The sequence below is a fragment of the Bufo bufo genome, chromosome 2 (genome assembly GCF_905171765.1).
Source record: "Bufo bufo chromosome 2, aBufBuf1.1, whole genome shotgun sequence".
Lineage (NCBI taxonomy): Eukaryota > Metazoa > Chordata > Amphibia > Anura > Bufonidae > Bufo > Bufo bufo.
The window spans coordinates 311614507-311634033 of NC_053390.1; the positions used below are offsets into that span (position 1 = coordinate 311614507).

General features: G+C 44.2%; 1 protein-coding gene across 1 annotated transcript; it reads left to right on the top strand.

The window, feature by feature from the left end:
- The first annotated feature begins 573 nt into the window (after positions 1–573).
- NFIL3 (nuclear factor, interleukin 3 regulated) lies at positions 574–17581 on the top strand. The gene is made up of 2 exons (XM_040416941.1): positions 574–741; positions 15709–17581. Exon 2 carries the CDS (start codon positions 15894–15896, stop codon positions 17265–17267), a length of 1374 nt encoding a protein of 457 aa, XP_040272875.1. The 5' UTR covers positions 574–741; positions 15709–15893; the 3' UTR covers positions 17268–17581.
- The last annotated feature ends 1946 nt before the right edge of the window (positions 17582–19527 follow it).

Below are 19527 nucleotides of genomic sequence, written 5' to 3' on the forward strand. Positions count from 1 at the left end.
CAGTGATGGGTGAAGCTCCTGAAATGGCTGTCACTACACCCTGCGTGTGGACAATCTGACTGGCCGTACACGTTGTGCACTGCGGTAAATTTCGTTTCCATCACTCTAGAACAATGGATAAAATCAACGGACAATGAGACAAATCGTTACAGGCGGGCGGGATCCCTGCATGAGGCGATTATCACATCACGTATTGAGGAGCAGAGCATGACAGTGCCGGGAGCCGGCGCTCACTACCACGTCCCCTCCCATACTATAGTTGTACGCCGATATCCCCATTCATTTATTACCCCTAGTAAACAAAGCCCTGCCTCGTTCACCTGAGGTGTGCACGCAACGGGTTAATGTGCTGCCGCTGCCGGGCAGTTACGTAAATGCCCCTCCCTCCTCTCCCCCAGCTTTAGTTATGCAATACACAGGACAAGAGCTACACGTTCTACAGTAACACGGTGTTCACAAGCAGAGTGCCTTCTCCGCGTCCCGCCCCCTGTCTCCGGCGGCGCCCTCTCATTGGTCGTCGCTTACAAACGCCGGGGATGTGATTGGCTGCAGGGAGCTCCTGTTTGAGTCACTGGAAGCCTGGAAGTACACACAGAGTAACACAGAGGAGTATTGACCTACTAACACAGATCTGTGGAGCATCGGCAGCAGCAGCAGCGGGCTGGAGCTGGGACACCCTGCATAGGAGGCGCTGCTTCCCGGATAGTGCCATGTCCACCAGGATGCTGCTGACCAACCAAGGTAAACCAGGTCAGGAGCCGGGCTGCACGTCCACACTGTCTGAATGGGGATGAATGTGACAGTGAGTGACGGGGCTGCTGCGGCTATCATTCCCCAGTGACCTTTATCACACAGCCTCCAGAATGTCACATCGAGAGGAGGCTGCCCGAAGAGCTGACACTCGCACAGCTGGCGGCTCCATGGCACATACAGATGTGTACGTGGTGCTGGAGGAGTCCGCTGGAATGAGGTGTCCTTTTGTTGTCTGGAGCCGGGGGAGGAGGGTCTCGTGGATTGCATAACCCGTGCAGAGTGACGGGAGGCTCCGCGGTCTCCTGCTGCGATCGATCGATCGCCCCGTCTGGTGCAGACACCTATACATTGTGTATGTCCTGCTGTATGCTAGAGATACAATGTAACACGTGACTGCATGGATGCGTACCTTCATCATGTTCACCTATATATACAATGTAACACGTGATGATGTGGCTGTACACTGTCTGTGTATCTATAGATGTAGCACGTATACCCTACTGCTCAGAAATATACATGCTGTGTATACTCTACAGGGGACCCTACTGCATACAGTCTATCCACCTGTATGTAACCTGTCTATCTAATATCTAGCTGATAGCAATGACCATCCTGCCGTCTGGTGCTGGGTGTTCCTGGAAATGTGCTATTATGTAACCTCAGCATAAGCTGGCAGCGCAGGCTCTGTGTGCAGGGAGCTGCTGATGATGCGATTTTCGGAGCCGGTAACAATAGCTCTGCGCCGCGGTCTCCTCTCCTCCAGGAGCAGACAATGGCTGGGAGCTCATGCTCCTCAGGGACTTTGGGTAAAAATAACGCACGTCTATATTTGTCCCAGCGCTACGTGGGACTGCTGGGAGGGAATGGCCGCGCTCCGGCTCTCTCCGTCCAGACAATGGCCGTGCTCGGGGCGCTTGTTGTGATTGAGGGCTGAGCACGTGAATGGGAGGCGGGCAGGGAGGAGCACACTGCCGGGCTCCGCATTCCTTTGTTCTCCTGCAGGGAAGCATACAGCCGTGCCCCCGCTGCCATGTGTTCCTCTCACCGGGGATAGCCTTGAACTTGTGCGGCTGTGGCGATAATGGCGCAGTGCATGTGAGGTAAAGCACACGCCGTTGGAGGACTACGGGACCCATCGTGTTGTCTTCGCTGGTGGCCTCGGCTCGGAGGGCTCTTGGTGTCTTTGTTCTGATAACTTATAAAGCAGAGAGCCCCACGTTCTACCACAGATACTCCTCATATTGGCACTTACATCTCCTTACCTTTCACCATAGTGTTCCTTACATGCTATATGCTTAGTATAATAACACTAGACATACTAATCATATGTTTCTCCTTTTTGAACTAGGAAATACATCATATCCATGTTATTATATCATTGATTGACATCGCTTATGTACTTATGCAATTCTAATGGTGATTGATACCCTAATTTGCACTGTTCAAAGCTTCTAATGCCTTTGTTATATTTCTCAATAAAACAAAAATTTACTAGAAAGACCCCAATGGAATGAGCAAGCCTGTGCCAGAGCCCTGACCCTCTTGTGTAACAGCCATTGCATAATGCTCTCCTATCTGAGCCACAAGATGGCCTGGGAAGCAGGGTTTGTGGTAGTGTAGATTGGCACTAATGTCATGCCACGTGTGGACTAGTACACATATTACTTACCTGCATCCTGAGATACTGTCATATTCCTATGGGGTCGTGTTCCATAAAAAGACCCAGGTCCATCAAGTTCAACCCTTCTCTATTAATTGTAACCCTTAATGCCATTTGCATTTACAGAAACATCTAGCCCCTTTTTTTATATACGCTGACATATATCTGCAGTTTCTCGACTGCTCTAACTGTAAAGAACCCTTTCCTGTATTGTTGTTCAAATACTTTTATTAGCAAGAGCCAAAACTTTACATTCCCTTTTCTGTATTGAGCTGTTTATCACCTTTATGAACATTTATCCTGCTCAATAGGAGCAATAATTCCTCTTCCTATCCTCTTGAGAAGACGGTTTAAACTCATAGCTCTGGCTGAGTGGAGTATAACCCCCACCTTATCTAGGACATGCTGAAACTGTAGTAGATGTAAGTACAATAGTCATGTTAACATCGTACTTTATAATGACAGTCGTAACCCCTCGCATAGCCGTAGGGGGGGGTTGAGGTCTCAGAAGAGCCCTGTGCCACTTCCACTGCTTTAGAAATTAAAGTGGTGTTCCCATCTGGGACATCAATGGCATATCACTAGGAGATACCACAAATGTCAGATAGGAGCAGAACGGGACCCCTGAAGCGAACAGAAAGCAGCTGCGCATGCGCTGCCACCCACTGTTCACGGCTATGGGAGTTCCTAACACAGGCGAGAGGTGGCTTGGTTATTTAGAGGTGAACGGAGCGGTGGCCACGCTTGCGCAGTGTGTTCTCCATTCACGCCTTAGCGTTGCGTGGTGTGCTCTCCTATACTTAAGGAAGGCACCTCTGCATCCAAGTCTTTATAGTTGTACATATATGAGAACATGCTTACATTGAGGGGGAAGAGACGGGGTCTGTCAGTCTGGGAGGGAGAGGCTGCATATTTGACATGACTTGTAACCTGAACCTCTTTCACATATAGGGATAGCTGTGGCCTTGTAACCTGGGGTGAGCCAGCAGGCTGTGGCACTCGCCCCCTCTCCTGCTCAGGATCACCCTGTGCTAATCAGTTTTGTAATATGATCTTGGAGACAGGATAACACTGTTTGTTTGCGCAGAGCGGGCAAGGCGGCTCAGGAGGAGGAGGAGGGAGGGATGCTTTGCCAGTCACGTATTCCTAATGTTTGTGTGTAGTCGTTCATTAACATTGCAATCCACAGACCAGGGAGAGATGGGAGCTCTCAGCCTCCCCCCTGTTACAGGGAAAAACAACTTCATAAAACTTTCCACGCCAGAGTCAGGTGTTATGGCCTACTATTAACATTCAGCCGGATCACACAAAACAGGTAATTACAGGTGTGAAACATGACACCAACATCTGCAGCCGCACAGGCAACATGCTACAATCATGGTAACAGGCCTGGTCTCCTCAATTAGACTTTAGTCACCCAATCTCACCAATTTCATTATATCTGTCCATAATCCAATATCAAACGCTGTCCCAATTTCAGCAGGAACATGTAATGTGTAGGGTGACGCCAACGGCACGTGTCAGGGGAGAGGAGGATCTGCAGTTTGATTTTTATATACCCAATGCTCTTGATATCAGGGAAGAAAGGCAGCACCAGAGGTGGCCGACAGTGAACTACCCCCACCTTCAAGAAAAAGAAATGCAAGAAGTCCAGTTGCTCTGAGTTATTACTACTGATCCCCCCCCCTAGGTGGGGTCTGGAGAGATAGCTGTTGGCTGAAGGAGTGTTGGGCCAACAGCTATCTAAGGGTAGATTCACATCACTGTTCCATTTTCTGTTCTTCTGATCCTATTTAGAGCATCAGTTATGCTCATTTTGCATCAGTTTTAGGAATTTCTGTCTGAGATCGGTTATTTTAGACGAAAAAAAAAAAGTCCTTTGTGGAGGAGGATGTTGTACAGCCAACTTGATATGTCCTCCAGACTGCCCCCTGGTGGCAGCCTAGGATCTGACAGATTTCTTTTTCTATTTGTCGGTTATTGTTCCATCGGCAGATAGGTGGTGCCAGAGGTGTCTGTCAGTAGCTTTGCATACTAACGGCTATACAAACTGACCTTATGAACAAGCTGTATCTGCGAAGGAGATTTTGCCCTCTGAAGCTGTTGGTACAAGTACTAGGCTTAGATGGGCAGGTCAAGCTTTGTAAACTGTAGTTTGTAGTAGCTGATGAAAGTAAAAAGCACAGCAAGAGTGGAATTACCATCTCCACTTGTAGAACTGGTTTGGAGAATCCTGTTATGAGGTCATTTTAGTGCTCTTTGTCTTGCCAATGCTAGAGAGCTGCCAGGCATCACACGCAATAGACTTAATGTTTCCTTGTGGAGCGTCTTACTTTTAATTACTTATATGATATAAGATGATGAATGTTATGTGCTCCCAACCAACATATCAAGGGTTAATTGTGCCAGCTGCAGCAGAATGTACTCAAACATTGCCTAATAGGAACCTATTACTAACATTGTAAATGTCATTATCTGTCCTTGTGACAGGGACAACTCTTTCACACAATTAACCCCTTTTAGGACAACTTTCTTTCCAAGCTTTTTTACTTCTCAGTTCACGTGGCCTTATGGGGCTTTTTCGAGTAGCATTTTTATGACACCATTCCATTTACCACATCTTGTATGGAAAAATAAGTGGGGCGAAAAAGACAAAAAAACGCATTTCTGCTATTGTTTTTTTGGATATAGCTTTCACTATGCACTAAAAATGACATGGTTTTCCTTATTTTGCTATGATAATGGCGATACGAGATTATTATTCTGCAATATGGTCCAGAATAGGACATGTACTGTAATGTGTGGAACAGCCACACGGATCTACAAAAGATACAGGTATGTGCATGGCCCCATAGAAATGAATGGGTCTGTGTGCTATCCGGAAATATTGTGGCTGTCACACGGATGAAAAATATAAACGTGAGACCTCTTGCACACAAACTTATTTTTTTCCGCTTCCGTTCTGTTTTTTTTTTGCGTTCCGTATACGAACCGTGTATGGAACCATTTATTTCAATGGATCCAAAAAAGAATGTAAGGTACTCTGTATGCCTTCCGTTTCCGTTTTTCCATTCCATTCAAAAATAGTTCTATTATTGTCCGCATAACGGACAAGTAAAGTACTGTTCTATCAGGGGATAGCTGTTCCGTTCCGCAAAGAACGGAATGCACACGGGCGTCATCTGTATTTTTTTCGGATCCGTTTTTTGCAGACTTCAAAATACTGAAAAGGCCATATGGTCGTGTGCAAGAGGCCTGAGCATGAGGCCTAACTAAGTGTATGCCATCTATATTTTATCCAAGATTAGTAAATCTGCTGTGATTACTAGTACTCATTAATACAGACATGACAATTAAGGCTCTTTCACACAAGCGTGTCTAGTGCGAGAATCATGCTCAACAGGTAAACGCGATCCTCCATTCTGGACACTGCTGGTCTTGAGGAGTGCACGGCATTATACTGATGATCCTGTATCAGTAAGGTCAAGCAGAGACACACAGCATTATAAATCAGTATAATGCCGAGCGCTCCTCAAGACCAGCAGTGTCCAGAACGGAGGATGGCGCTCACACACAGAGTGTGATTCCCGCACTGGACACGCTTGTGTGAAAGGGAGCTAACAGTAATGCAGGGAATCCCTCATTTTCCCTAATATTTTCGTGAAAGTCCCTTAAAACTACAGGTAAGCCATTTGAGCTAGTAAACAAGCATGCTATTCACCTCTGTGTTAACCATCTAAAAGTCTATTAACCTGTATGACCTCATTAGATGGTTAGATAAGGAGCTCAGAAATGGACAACTCCCAACATGTACCACACAGCAAAGTCCATTCAGTAAGAGGTTAGGTAAACGTGCTAATCCTACACGTAGCGGTGAACACGCAGCTTTAGTGCCATTATATCATCTGCTGTTATGGAACAGAGTGCAGTTTATGTAAGACTGCTCTGTGTCCTGTCTGGGACTGTAATCGTACAGATGAAAGTCGCTCTGCACCAGTTACATCTGAGAGGTTTGAGGTTTTTATGTACTCGCTGCTTATAGAAATGACTCTTCACACGTCATGTCTGCTCCGTTACATGTACATAAATTAATTATCATGGCATGGTGTCTTGCAGTACTAGAGTGCAATAGTTGTGCATTATTACCAGTAGACTGAACACATAATGTGCGCCTTCATTAGCTACCAGTCCTACATCTACATGCATGTACAGTATGTGTTGTCAATGGGGAGAGGGGAGAAGCTCCTGCCGGACACCCGATGGCGGCTTACCTTCAGAGAGAACAAAAGCTTGGGGAGAAATGATTCATTCATTCGTCCAATCCTTCTCTCCCCTGACATCATCTGTTAGCGGAGAGTCGGAAGCACCCTATATATACTGGTTTATCACCTGGTCATTCCAAAAATGGCGGGTTTGACCCACAGTACACTAAACATGCAAGATGGCTTGTAGTACATGCCAGGTTCTTATCATTACATTTATTCATTTGTAAGGGTACATATACTCTGTGTAGGCATGTTTCCAGGGCATTTTCTGCAGAAATTAGATACTTTGGAGAGATCTATTAAAACTGCTGCAAAAGAAAAGTGGAGCAGCTACCTTTAAATTCCTCAAAGGAAGGAATCAAAAGCGGAACAGGTGTCAACAAGACGTCTTTCCATACTGTATAAGAACAACATGCTCTTCTCATCGTGTTGTCTCTTTGTTACACAATCTCCGAGATGAGCTACGATTGCCTTCTTTGTGGTTTTGTGGATTTTTGCCCACATAATCTGTTGCAGCAGTTAGCAGTAAAACAACAGGAGCCTTCCAAACTGCATCTCCCTGCTGTGCCAAGTCCAAAGGAGAATTTCCCAAGTGCCACTTTTGCCATACCTTATCCAGGCAGCTCCTGTATGTGGCATGCATATTACTGTCCTTTGTGGGCCTGCTAATTCAGAGGCTCCGAGATGAAACTAAATGCAAGCATCGCTGATAGAAATGCCATTAGAGGGTTTGAGCCGCTCTTACTGTCGTGACCACATCTGAAGATGGATTAGGACCTGTTTTCCGAGGAATCCCTGCACTCAGTGATCAGCATCAGTCAGCCCAGATAAACGCCATGCATACAAAGACATGCACTGTGTGTGATGGGTTGGTACGGATAGAGGGGATCTGGAACGCACTTGATATGTACATCCGTTTTCATAGCTATCATTGCCATGTCCAGAATGTTACACTTTTCAGAAACTGTTTTATGTTATCAAAATTTAGGCCACCAAAAAGCATTATAATTTATGTTCCTATTATCTGGCATGTCATTGTACAGTATGTGAAGAGCTCTTCACTGACCTCATACATGGTATGTTGTTATTTCCGAGCCAAGATACCCAAAAGTGCAAATTGTCACCACATGCTAAAATGATAGGAACAGTTGTACCCTAATGTGAGATGGAAGAATTGCCTGCGTGTTCAAAGGATGGGTGGAACCGCACACATTTCTTCTTAGAAGGTCCCCCACCCACTGTATTGTGTATGAAAATCCAAGGCCCACTTCTTTTTGCAATTAGGAAGTGAAGTTGTTTTTTTAAATCACATCTTGTAACCAAAAAGGTCTGTTAGACGGCATTATCTTTCCAGGACACATAAAAAAATGTTTACCCAGATAACATGAGAAGGACGATATGAACTTTATCAAGTTGTATCTGGTATGTATGATGAGAACAGGGTATGAGAGGACGCTGTCGCTGGGAAGGATTGAAGGATAATTCAAACTAACAGACCATCGTAGTCACAAGATGTGATTTAATAAACTTCACTTATGAATTGCAAAAACTAGTGTGCCTTGGAATTTTATACACTGCATGTGTCTGATGCCATAGAATTGGAGACAGAAAGCAATGGTAATGTCTGCGGAATATGTCAGTGCTATATAAATGAGTAAAATAAATGATTGCTTCCGTGATTGGACATACACATGGCACAAGCTAGCAGTCGTCTGGTTGCAAAACTGAGCCTAAAGTACGACAGGGGAAGCATGCCACATTCCAGACTTACAATTCAGTAGGCATGTTGAGGACATCTTTCAGAATTAAGACAGCGGCAGCTGATGTGCAGTTTAATAAGCTTAAGGCTTCATGCACACGACGGTATGTATTTTGCACAAAATATGGATACCATCCGTCCGCATTTTTTCGCTGATCTGTTGACCAATGGGTCTGGGGTCTGCATTTTATGGACCAGAATAGGACATGTTCTATAATTTGTGGGACCAACTAATGGATGCCGAGAACACAAGTATGTCATCCGCAGATCCACAAAATTCAGATACCGTCTATGTGCTGTCCGGATTTTTTTTTTTTTCCGATCCATATGGGTCGGCGGTCCACATTTTGCAGACTAGAATAGGGCTTTTTCTATAATATGTGGAATGGACATACAGACGTATACAGCACATGGACGTCATCCGCATAATATGGATACCGTCCATGCACCTTCTGCATTTTTGCAGACCCGTTGACTTGCGGACCAGAATAGGACATCCTCTATAATTTGCGGAACAGATGGATGTCGTCCGTGTGCTATCTGCCTCCATATGTCCATTGCACAAATTAAAGAACATGTTCTATTCTGCAGACCCTGGACCCATTGACTTAAAAAAAAAAAACACATACTGTATCCATATTTTGCGGATTCACAGTTTACAAAACGCAAAATACATATAGTTGAGTGCATGAGATTTTGGGGGGGATTTATCGAACCAGTGTAAAGTAGAACTGGCTTAGCTCCCCAAAGCAACCAATCAGATTTCACCTTTCATTTTTCACAGCTCCTTTGGAAAATGAAAGGTGGAATGTGATTGGTTGCTATGGGCAACTAAGCCAGTTCTACTTTACACCAATTTGCTAAATCTCCCCCTTTAAGTCTCAAAATAGATTTTATAAATAGACTGGCACACTATGTCTGGTAGCAAGTAAAGAACAAGCGGGTAGTATTAAAGTAAGTATTAGTTTATTCTCCCTATTATAAAAATGTAAATAAGAGATCAAAAAGACAGAGGACAAAAAACAGTAAAAATAAGGTAGGATAAAAAATAAGGAAAATGGTAAATATAAAATGTACACTATAAGGTGACTCTGATATGAGAATATCTAGAGATAAGACTGTGGCCACAAGGGGGGTAATAGTCACAAGGAAAAGTGGTTTAGCCAAAAGTTAGTGGCTGTAAAAATTCCTTCTGGGAATATCAAGTCTCAAAATAGCTTAGTATATTAGCCAATAAACAAGAATAAAAATATATATAAAAAAGCTGACCATTTCTCCTATATAAGTAGTGCTTGTCAGGTAAAACTTTCCGTGATCCCATGAGACCTCTTTAACAGATATGGCTTTTTATATGCAAATTAACGTATATGACAGCCAACCTACAGACTGCTCCAACAGAAAGAGTGACCAATTTGTAGATATCGGGGTTACTCTTCATTTTGGAGGAGTCTCGGTTTGGCTGACTTGAGCCAATCTTACCCCCACCTAGGGTTGTTGCGGGTATCGAAATTTCGATACCCAATCGATACTTTTGTCCCGGTATCGATACGATACCGGGATTTCCGTTTTTTCGATACTGGGCTGCGCTTCTGCGCAGTCTAGTATCTCTGAACATGAGCGCGCTGCTATCGGCGCGCTCATGTTCTCTCTCAGCAGCACGGGGAGAAGGAAGCTGTCCTCCCTCCCCCTGTGCTGCTGCCGCTGCCGCTGCCACCAATGAGAAGAGAGGGGCGGAGGAGGGGCGGCAATGAGAAGAGAGGGGCGGAGGAGGGGCGGCAATGAGAAGAGAGGGGGTGGAGGAGGGGCGGCAATGAGAAGAGAGGGGCGGAGGAGGGGCGGGCGCACTGCGCCACCAATGATAGGATTACTATCGGAGCGATGGGAGGAGACATCAGCTTCACTAGTGGGCGTTCCTTCTTCCTGCGCTGCGATTGGACAGCGCTACAGCCAGGGAGAAGGAACGCCCACTAGTGAAGCTGATGTCTCCTCCCATCGCTCCGATAGTAATCAGCAGCATGTGGAGCAGGAGAGGAGACAGTAATGGGGCACTGCAGGCGAACGGAGCGGCGCCCAGGACTAAATGGTGAGTGCTGAGACATCGCTGGGCGCCGCTCTGTGTGGCCTGATAGTGAAAGTCAGTCTTTAACACAATACAGGAGGCGGGTGCCGGCAGCAGAATCGCATTGCCGGCACCCTGCCCCTGACAGGGAGCTGCGATCAGCGGCAGTTAACTGCCGCTGATCTGCTAGTACCCGCCTCCTGTATAAAGGGGTAAAATCATTGGTGGTGCAGTGTGCCCCCCCCCTCAATCCCCCCATCCCATTAAAATCATTGGTGGCACAGTGCGCCGGCCCCTCTCAGCCCTCCAGTATTAAAATCATTGGTGGCAGTGGCCACAGGGACCTCTCCACTCCCCCTCATTGGTGGTGCAGTGGCAGCTTCTGATCGGAGCCCCAGCTGTGTAAGCCTGGGGCTCCGATCGGTTACCATGGCAGCCAGGAAGCCCTGGTTGCCATGGTAACATCCCTGATGCTGTGTGCACAAAGCACAGAGCAGCAGGGACAGTGTGGAGTCCTATTCACCCTGATAGAGATCTATCAGGGTGAATAGGAAAAGGGATGAAAGATCCCAGGTTCTAGCCCCTAAGGGGGGAAATAGTTATTAAATAAAAAGTGAAAAAAAAACAAACACTAAAATATGAAGTATAAATCACCCCCCTTTTCCCAATTTCACATATAAAATATATAAATAAACATATTACATCGCCACGTCAGAAAAGTCCAAACTATTAAAATATAAAAAAAAAATCTAGGTGGTGAATGCCGGAACAGAAAAAATAAAATAAAAACTGCGCGATTCGCCATTTTTAAAAATGAGGAATGCACGTGGCTTTTTTTGTTTATTTTTTTCGTGTGGTATCGAATGGTATCGAGTATCGCAATACTTTTTCATGGTATCGAAACCGAATCAAAAATTTGGTATCGCAACAACTCCCCCCCCCCCCCCCCCCTCTTCCCATGAAGCCTTGCTTGAAAATAAGCCCTACACTTACTTGGAGTCTTTAATGAGAACCAATAACCCCCTTAAAGGGATTCTGTCACCTGCTTTTACCATTTTAAGCTGGCACCATCACTATGTTGACTAAAGTACCTTATTTCCAGCAGTCTTCTTTCTACTTTATTTCGTTTTGTAGTTTTGATATAAAAGCGCTTTTTCTGTTATGCTAATTAGGGTCCAAGGTGCCCAGAGGGGCGTTATTTTCACTCTCCGGAGCCCAGTGACGCCCCCCTGCAGTGCCCAAAAACGCCTCCTGATCATCAAATAACCTCCCACAGCCCCGGCAAACGGTTCCGCCCCCTCCCTACGTCATAGTCTACCTTATAAAAATGCCCCGTCCTTCTTCCTGTCTGCGGCCAGAAAACTCGCGCAGGCGCAGTACTGCCAGCGGCCTGCGTGATCATCAACCTCCTGAGGGCAACAGTGCTCAGGTCACATTACTGGGCTCGGCGCATGCCCAGTGAGACTTTTGAGGCTGTTGCCCTCAGGAAGTTGATGATCGCGCAGGCCGCTGGCAGTACTGCGCCTGCGCGAGTTTTCTGGCCGCAGACAGGAAGAAGGACGGGGCATTTCTATAAGGTAGACTATGACGTAGGGAGGGGGCGGAACCGTTTGCCGGGGCTGTGGGAGGTTATTTGATGATCAGGAGGCGTTCTTGGGCACTGCAGGGGGGGCGTCACTGGGCTCCGGAGAGTGAAAAAAACGCCCCTCTGGGCACCTTGGACCCTAATTAGCATAACAGAAAAAGCGCTTTTATATCAAAACTACAAAACGAAATAAAGTAAAAAGAAGACTGCTGGAAATAAGGTACTTTAGTCAACATAGTGATGGTGCCAGCTTAAAATGGTAAAAGCAGGTGACAGATTCCCTTTAATCTAGATTTTCCCATTAAATACATCTATACACAAGTAGATGTCTCATGGTCAATAAATTATTTGCCATCTTTTGAACCTTACTTTGTGGAGCAGCAGGGGTCCATTCGGCCTTGTTTAGGGCCAACGTAACTTTTAGTACATCTTATGACTTGATTTCAAAGCTCAGCTTATAGTAGCTGTGGACAATTAGGCAATACACATAGTTGGATTCAGACTACATAAACCATATTAAAAGGCCATTCACTACATCACCTACGGTATTATTCTTTGAGAGAATTGTGATTTGGCAGTGGCCGAGTTTACACCCACACATTTTGTAATATTATTGTCTTCATTTTTACAAAAAAAGCTAAATCCATTTCTTCATTTGTGCAGAACTGTTCTATTAATGATTTCTATGTCTGTCTTCAAGTCGTTCTATCCCAAGGAGAGAGAGAAAATTGGATTAATGAGCCATTGTAAATGAGTGAAGCGCTAACCTTGCTGGCTGTCTTTGTGTACTTTGGCATCGTTCTCACTGAGCATTAGCTGGCTAGAGATATATTTATGTGAACAGTTGTTCTTTTACTATTTTTGATTCACTGAAAACCTAACAAACCATGGTGAGTAAGTCGCAAAAACAGAAGCATCATTTTTCTGCCAAGCATAGTCACAGTCAGCAAGTCATCCATCTCACATACTCTAATCGCTTCTTGTATGAATTGCCTGTACACGGAAATCATGTGATGGCTGTTTAGTATGTTTTAATTAGCAGTGATAAAATTAGGTACTGGACATGAATCACCCGTTTTATGCATTTAGCTGCTTTCTCCAATGATTACCGTCTATGATAAACTGTGCCTTTAGCGTCATTTCCCTTTCAGAAAGTCAAAGCGAGCAGCAGCTCTGTAGCCTAAGGCTTCATGCACACGACCGTTGTTCTGGTCCGCATCCGAGCCACAGTTTTTGCGGCTCGGGTGCGGACCCATTCACTTCAATGGGGCCGCAAAAGATGCTGACAGCACTCTGTGTGCTGTCCGCATCCGTTGCTCCTTTACATAGCCCCCGCAAAAAAAATATAACATGTCCTATTCTTGTCCGTTTTGCGGACAAGAATAGGCATTTCTACAATGGGCTGCCTGTTCCGTTCCGCAAATTGCGTAAGGCACATGGGCGGCTTCCGTGTTTTGCGGACTCCAAAAAACGGAATGGTCGTGTGCATGAGGCCTTAGTGTAATGAGCACTGAGAAGGGATGCTTAGTGGCACCCAAACTGGACAAGGGCTACTGGTGACACATCTATTTGTAGTCTATATGTGCAAAAGATAATTGCAAGTTTCCTGCTACATTTCTTTTTTTTTTTTTTTGCATTATTTTTCTCAACTATTTAAGATTTCCCACAAGATAGATGTACACTGGTTGTTGTCCTTTGCAGCGCTGGTTTTGTATAAATTTCATATGACATTGTAAGGACACATTCTCATGCTGAATGTGGAAATAAGCTATAATAGGTACAACATATGCCAGAAGTGTCAATTACACCTTTCAATACCACAAGGAATACAGATTATTTTTCACTGTGGGAGTTAATGGGCAGCACATGTATTTTTGTGGAGCCTGGTTGCATACGTCACAGCTATATGTTTGTGATGTGGTGAACACTGCATTGCTGAGTTGTAAAGTTTATTGCTGTGAAGTACAGTCAGGGGCAGACTGGGAACTTAAAGTGGCCCTGGAAAAAACTAAAAGTGGCCCCATGTTGTCGGCTGGTCCAAATTCACAGAAGGCGTAGCAACACAAGTTGGCAGGGACAACCGAGGTGGGTGCGGCCAGCAATACCATGGTGCAGCACAAAATACCGCCCCAGCAGAACCAAATAACTCTGTGTAGCATAACATACTACAGTTTCAAAGTACTGAGGACATTGATACAGTCGTATTCCGAATGGACCCGCGGCTATCGGCAAGGTACATAGGTACCTGATGCTCTTAGCATTAATTAATGCTGAGAGCATCAGATCATTATGTAGCTGAACACCGCCCATGAGGAGGACTCAGGCGGCCCTCTGGGCATCGGCCCACCGGGAAATTTCCCTGTCCGCCCCTGAGTACAGTACATAATTTGACATTGTTGTACATTTCTGAAAGCAGTCACCCAATACTATATATTTTATTGTAGTTTTGACTATATTGGCTTAAGTGGTATATTGGGGGAGATTTATCATCTCGCTTGTGCGAGAAAAGTGGCTTTACAAAGTTGCAACCTGTATGTTTGTTGAAAGCGCCTCTTTTTACGCGGCCTTCGCCACTTTTCCAAAAAGACAAGGGCGGGAAAGACGCGAGGCCAACAGCTGAGACAGATTTATCTTCATTTACGCCAGTTTTCTGGTGCAAATGAAGCCAGAAATCAAATTTCTGTTTGGCCGCACAGACTGCCAGAGGATGCGCCTGTGCCTCATCATTAATAAGGCACAGCCTCTGGCAGCACAGGGGATATCAAGACCAGACTCCCCCCTAAAAACAGGTTCTGTGAATTATTGTCAGCCATGCCTGCTAATTTTGGTAGGTTGGCTGATTACCTAATGTGCATGTTGGCCTCCCAACTCTCATTCCACAAACCAAACAACTTGGAATTTCCCGCTTCTTTTGTTCTGGCAGGAGATCAGCCTCCGCCAGAGCTGCCTGGCAGTGGCATTCTCCACTCTTGCCATTGAAAACACATGCTTGGTCGGCCATACTGTGCATGCATGTGTATGAGGGAGTCGGGAAAAATAGTTGTCAGCCAAATGAGCATTTTTTTTTCTAGACTTGCTTTACTAAATTCATTTGCAAGCTGGTATGTGCTAACATATGATGTATACGTTTAGTGTTTTTTTGGGATATATATATATATAGTTTTTCAGGGGCTTTTTTCTACTTCATTCAAGTTCACTTTTTCCACTTCTCTTTGAATATCAAGTACCAATTAATCATTCCACGCACTCTTTGTTCCTTCTGCTCTTTACATCCTCAGACAGAAGGCGTGCAGTGTCTCAAGCTCCCCAGAACTAATGTAAGCCAAGTAAATCTCTGCTTATAAGAGCATATTGGTGCACCTGATCATTGTTCTCTACGAACCGCAAACATGCCCTGTATGATCTAGTCTGTAAAATTGCAGAAGTGTTTGTGATTGTGGTTGCAATAGCAAACCAACACTTCTGTAGCTCTAGTGGAAACTTCTTCCGCACAAGAGGGACTTTTAGCTCAAGTCATAGATTAATATTGCAAAATACTGACGTAGTATTTTCTGTCTAAATATGACATTTACTCATCTTTTTCTTCCATTTCCATGTTTTAAAATCAATGTGTTCTCTTTTTTGCAGGTGGCATGGCATATTGTGGGTAGACTGCAAAGATGGTCACAGACTCCAAGCTTGAACTCCTGGGAATAAATATTTATAGCAGATGGAATTTCCTATAATTACGATATTAATGTTCACACGGTTTAAGGAACGCTGTCAGAAAGTCTCCAGCAACCGTAGACTGTTCCCAATGCCACTTGGCGCTGATGCAGCTAAGGAAAATGCCTACCTTTAAAAAAGAGGAATGTGCTGATACAAGGAATAGTATGGAGAACATCCTTGTGCTTAATCCTAGTGTGCCCGACATGTCTGAATCAATGGACTCCAGTAATGACATGTTGTATAATGAAGGGTCGGTTTCAAAAAACAAGTCCTCCTCCTGTCGCAGGAAAAGGGAATTTATACCTGATGAAAAGAAAGATGCCATGTACTGGGAAAAAAGAAGGAAAAACAATGAGGCCGCAAAGCGATCGCGTGAAAAACGCAGACTAAATGATATGGTTCTAGAAAATAAACTGATTGCATTAGGGGAGGAAAATTCTAATCTGAAAACGGAACTGCTCTCCCTAAAACTTAAATTTGGATTGATAAGTTCTGCTTCCTATGCTCAAGAGATACAAAAAGTTACCAGTGCCACAGCTGTGTATTTTCAGGAATATGCGGCTGCTAAATCAAATGCTGCGAGATCTTTCTCAGGAGAACATGAACATCCTTTAATGGGCAGTAGCTGTATCTCTGTAATCAAGCACTCCCCTCAGAGCTCTATCTCTGACGTATCTGAGGTATCATCTGGAGAACTTGTCCATCCAACCCCTACCCAAAACACCTGCATGAACTTTCAAAGGGTAAAGCAGGAACCCCTGGAAATCGAGAACTTTGCTCGGGAACCTAGAGAAGAAAATCCCTCCTATGCCTCATCTATCTATCGGAACTATATTGGAAGTACATTTCCTGGGTACTCACATTCTCCCCCACTTTTGCAAATTAACAGTTCCTCCAGCAACTCACCGAGAACATCGGAGGCTGATGAGGGAGTGGTGGGGAAGACTTCTGATGGGGAGGATGAACAACAGGTTCCTAAGGGTCCTATCCATTCCCCTGTTGAACTGAAAACTGGTCATACAACAGTTATTAAAGTCCCAGAGGTGAACTCCTCTGCACTGCCTCATAAACTGCGAATTAAGTCAAAAGCAATGCAGGTAAAAATGGAAACACTGGAGAACGATTTTGATGCCACACAAAAACTCCCACTGCCAATTGACATGTCCTCAAAAAGGCACTTTCCTCTGGAAAAACATAGTGAACCTCTGGTACATTCTTCATTGTCCCCCTTGTCAGTTCAAGTGACTAATATCCCAGACTGGCCTATAAAATCAGGACAATGGCATCATAAGGAACTTGATCAAATCCCAAACCTTTGCAAATCATCTGTAATTGCCGGAATGTCAGACAATGTCTACAAAGCTTCTGAGCCAGAGAACTTGTATTTAAAACGAGGTATCGCAAATTTATCTGCTGATGTGGCCACACTTAAGAGACTTATAGTAGCTCAAGAAATCTGCACTTCAGATTCCAGCTAAATTACTACTGAAATGATTTCAGATTCTTAATGTAAAGGGTGTCGTTTGCAGTAAATGAGTATGTTTTGTAAGATGCTGATTTTCACTGGAATCGTGACGTCATTTCACTGTTTTGTTCCTGTAATGATGTCTACTAAATATTGTCTTTTCCTGTGCACAATATTCTGAAGACTAGATTGTGTTACTATGATCACTATGCCTTGTGTACAGTTACGTAGCTATTGCAAGGTTGTAAATATCGGAAACATTATTTTTGCTGGTCTGTTCTAAACTGTGCAAGTTACCAGTTATAATAAAGTATTGGTGACAACGAAGGAACATTGGTCTAAATCAAGTGGCAATTAGAAAGTAATGTGTTTTTAATATGTACTAGTGTAAAAATGGAAAATGTGTACAATGTACCGTATTTATGTAGTTATGGGTAATATGTGTATGTGGCCCAAAATTGACCTTTGCAACGGTGAAACAATAAGATTGACCAGCTGAAGACCTGATTGTAAAAGGTGACATTGTTATGCTTATTTTATCTTTTTATACATCTGCCCTAATAGGGCTCCTCAATAAAGTGAAGGGAAAACAACCTGATATGATTATATTTTAATATAAGGCTTTAGCAGTATTCACCTTATTACGAGAACATGATTGCTTGTATGCACCCCACAGCTCCATTCCCTGTTTGCCCTCCACAAAAAACAGGAATGGATGGCACTAAAGGGTAGGTTGCCATGAAAGGCCTTTTTATATTCTAGCAGATTGTCCCTTATCGGTTATCAGTTCATTTCATGCTTAAAGGGGCTATCCCATGATCAATGTAAAGAAATGAAAATCAGATATTATGTAGTACATGGCAATCTATTTCTAACAAACTTACAACCAGCCCTGTACCTCACATGGGTCCAGGGATCTCCACATTCACTGCTCCAAATACCCGGCTAGATTTATTTCAAGCTGGCAGCTTAAGGGGCATGCACTTTCCCAGGGTGTGTGTCCTTTCTACCTCAGATGGTGGAATTTGAAGGATGAACCTGAGCAGGTGCTTCCATCTCAGTGAGCAGGACATAGAAATTGGAAAAAGAGCAAACAGCAGGTGGCGCTATACAGGTAGCAATTATTGAATAACTCACTGGCTATACTAAATTATTAATTACATGCAATTATAAAAGTATTCACACACAGGTGCTGGTTTGAAAACTGTAGAATATTTTTTGTGGGACAGCTCCATTAACATCGAAAGTTCTATCACAAAAATATATGAAATAAATCATATGACTTAATAAAATATTTATCAACCAAACACAATTCTTGGTAGAGGGGAAAAGCAGTGTATTATGGACTGGTTATATATAGCTAGACACATAAAACCTTGCATTTGGCACCTACAAGAGACAAGTACCCAGCACCTGATTGTCTTTTGTGGATAATATATCCTCGAATCACCAAGCACTGCAAATTCATGGAGACCTATCTTGGTGTAAAATTGTTAAATCTCCTTTGTGCCTAGTGCCTATTATCCATTTGTTTGTGTATTTAGGGCCTTAAAGAGGTCTCATCTCCATGTGCCTCCTCAATCTCGTCTTGCCAGGATGTGGCATCAGTAGGTGGTCAGTGGGCTCTGCTACACTGTTTCTGTAGCTCCCGTACAAGTGAATAGGAGTTATAGAAATAGCACAGCTTAGTGCGTTTCCATAGCTTTGACAACCTCTGGCTGCCACATCCAGGCAGGATGGAATTGGGGTCCCCGTTCTCAAGATAGGTGCAGGTCCCAGAGGTGGCACCAGCATCTATCAAACATTTATGGCAAGTCCTGTGAGAAGGAAATACTCATTTAAAGTGAACCCGTCAGGTAATTCAGCTGCTGTATCTGAGAGCACGATATGATAGAGGTCAAATATATCATTTGGAGAAGGATTTAATAGGACATGTTCTATTTTTTGGCGAAACGGAAACAGAATGCACACGGAATACCTTTAGGTTTTTTTGCGGACCCATTGAAATGAATGGTTCCGTATACTGTCCGCAAAAAACGGAACGGAAGTGGAATGAAAATATATTCGTGTGCAAGAGGCCTAAATCACGACAGGACTCCTAGAAGTGACAGTGAGAGTTGTCAAACACTGTGTGAGGGTGGGTTCATCTATCTCTACTGAGTTCAGTCAAGATTTACTCTGCTTCTTACTCCAAATCATATAAAGCTCAGCGTCTCTCCCTCCATCATATCCTTCTGTCAGATAGGGCAGTAAAAAACCTGACAGGTTCACTA

What these genes read in the sequence shown, in the direction of transcription:
- NFIL3 (XM_040416941.1), top strand. Translation starts at nt 15,894, where the DNA reads ATGCAGCTAAGGAAAATGCCTACCTTTAAAAAAGAGGAATGTGCTGAT.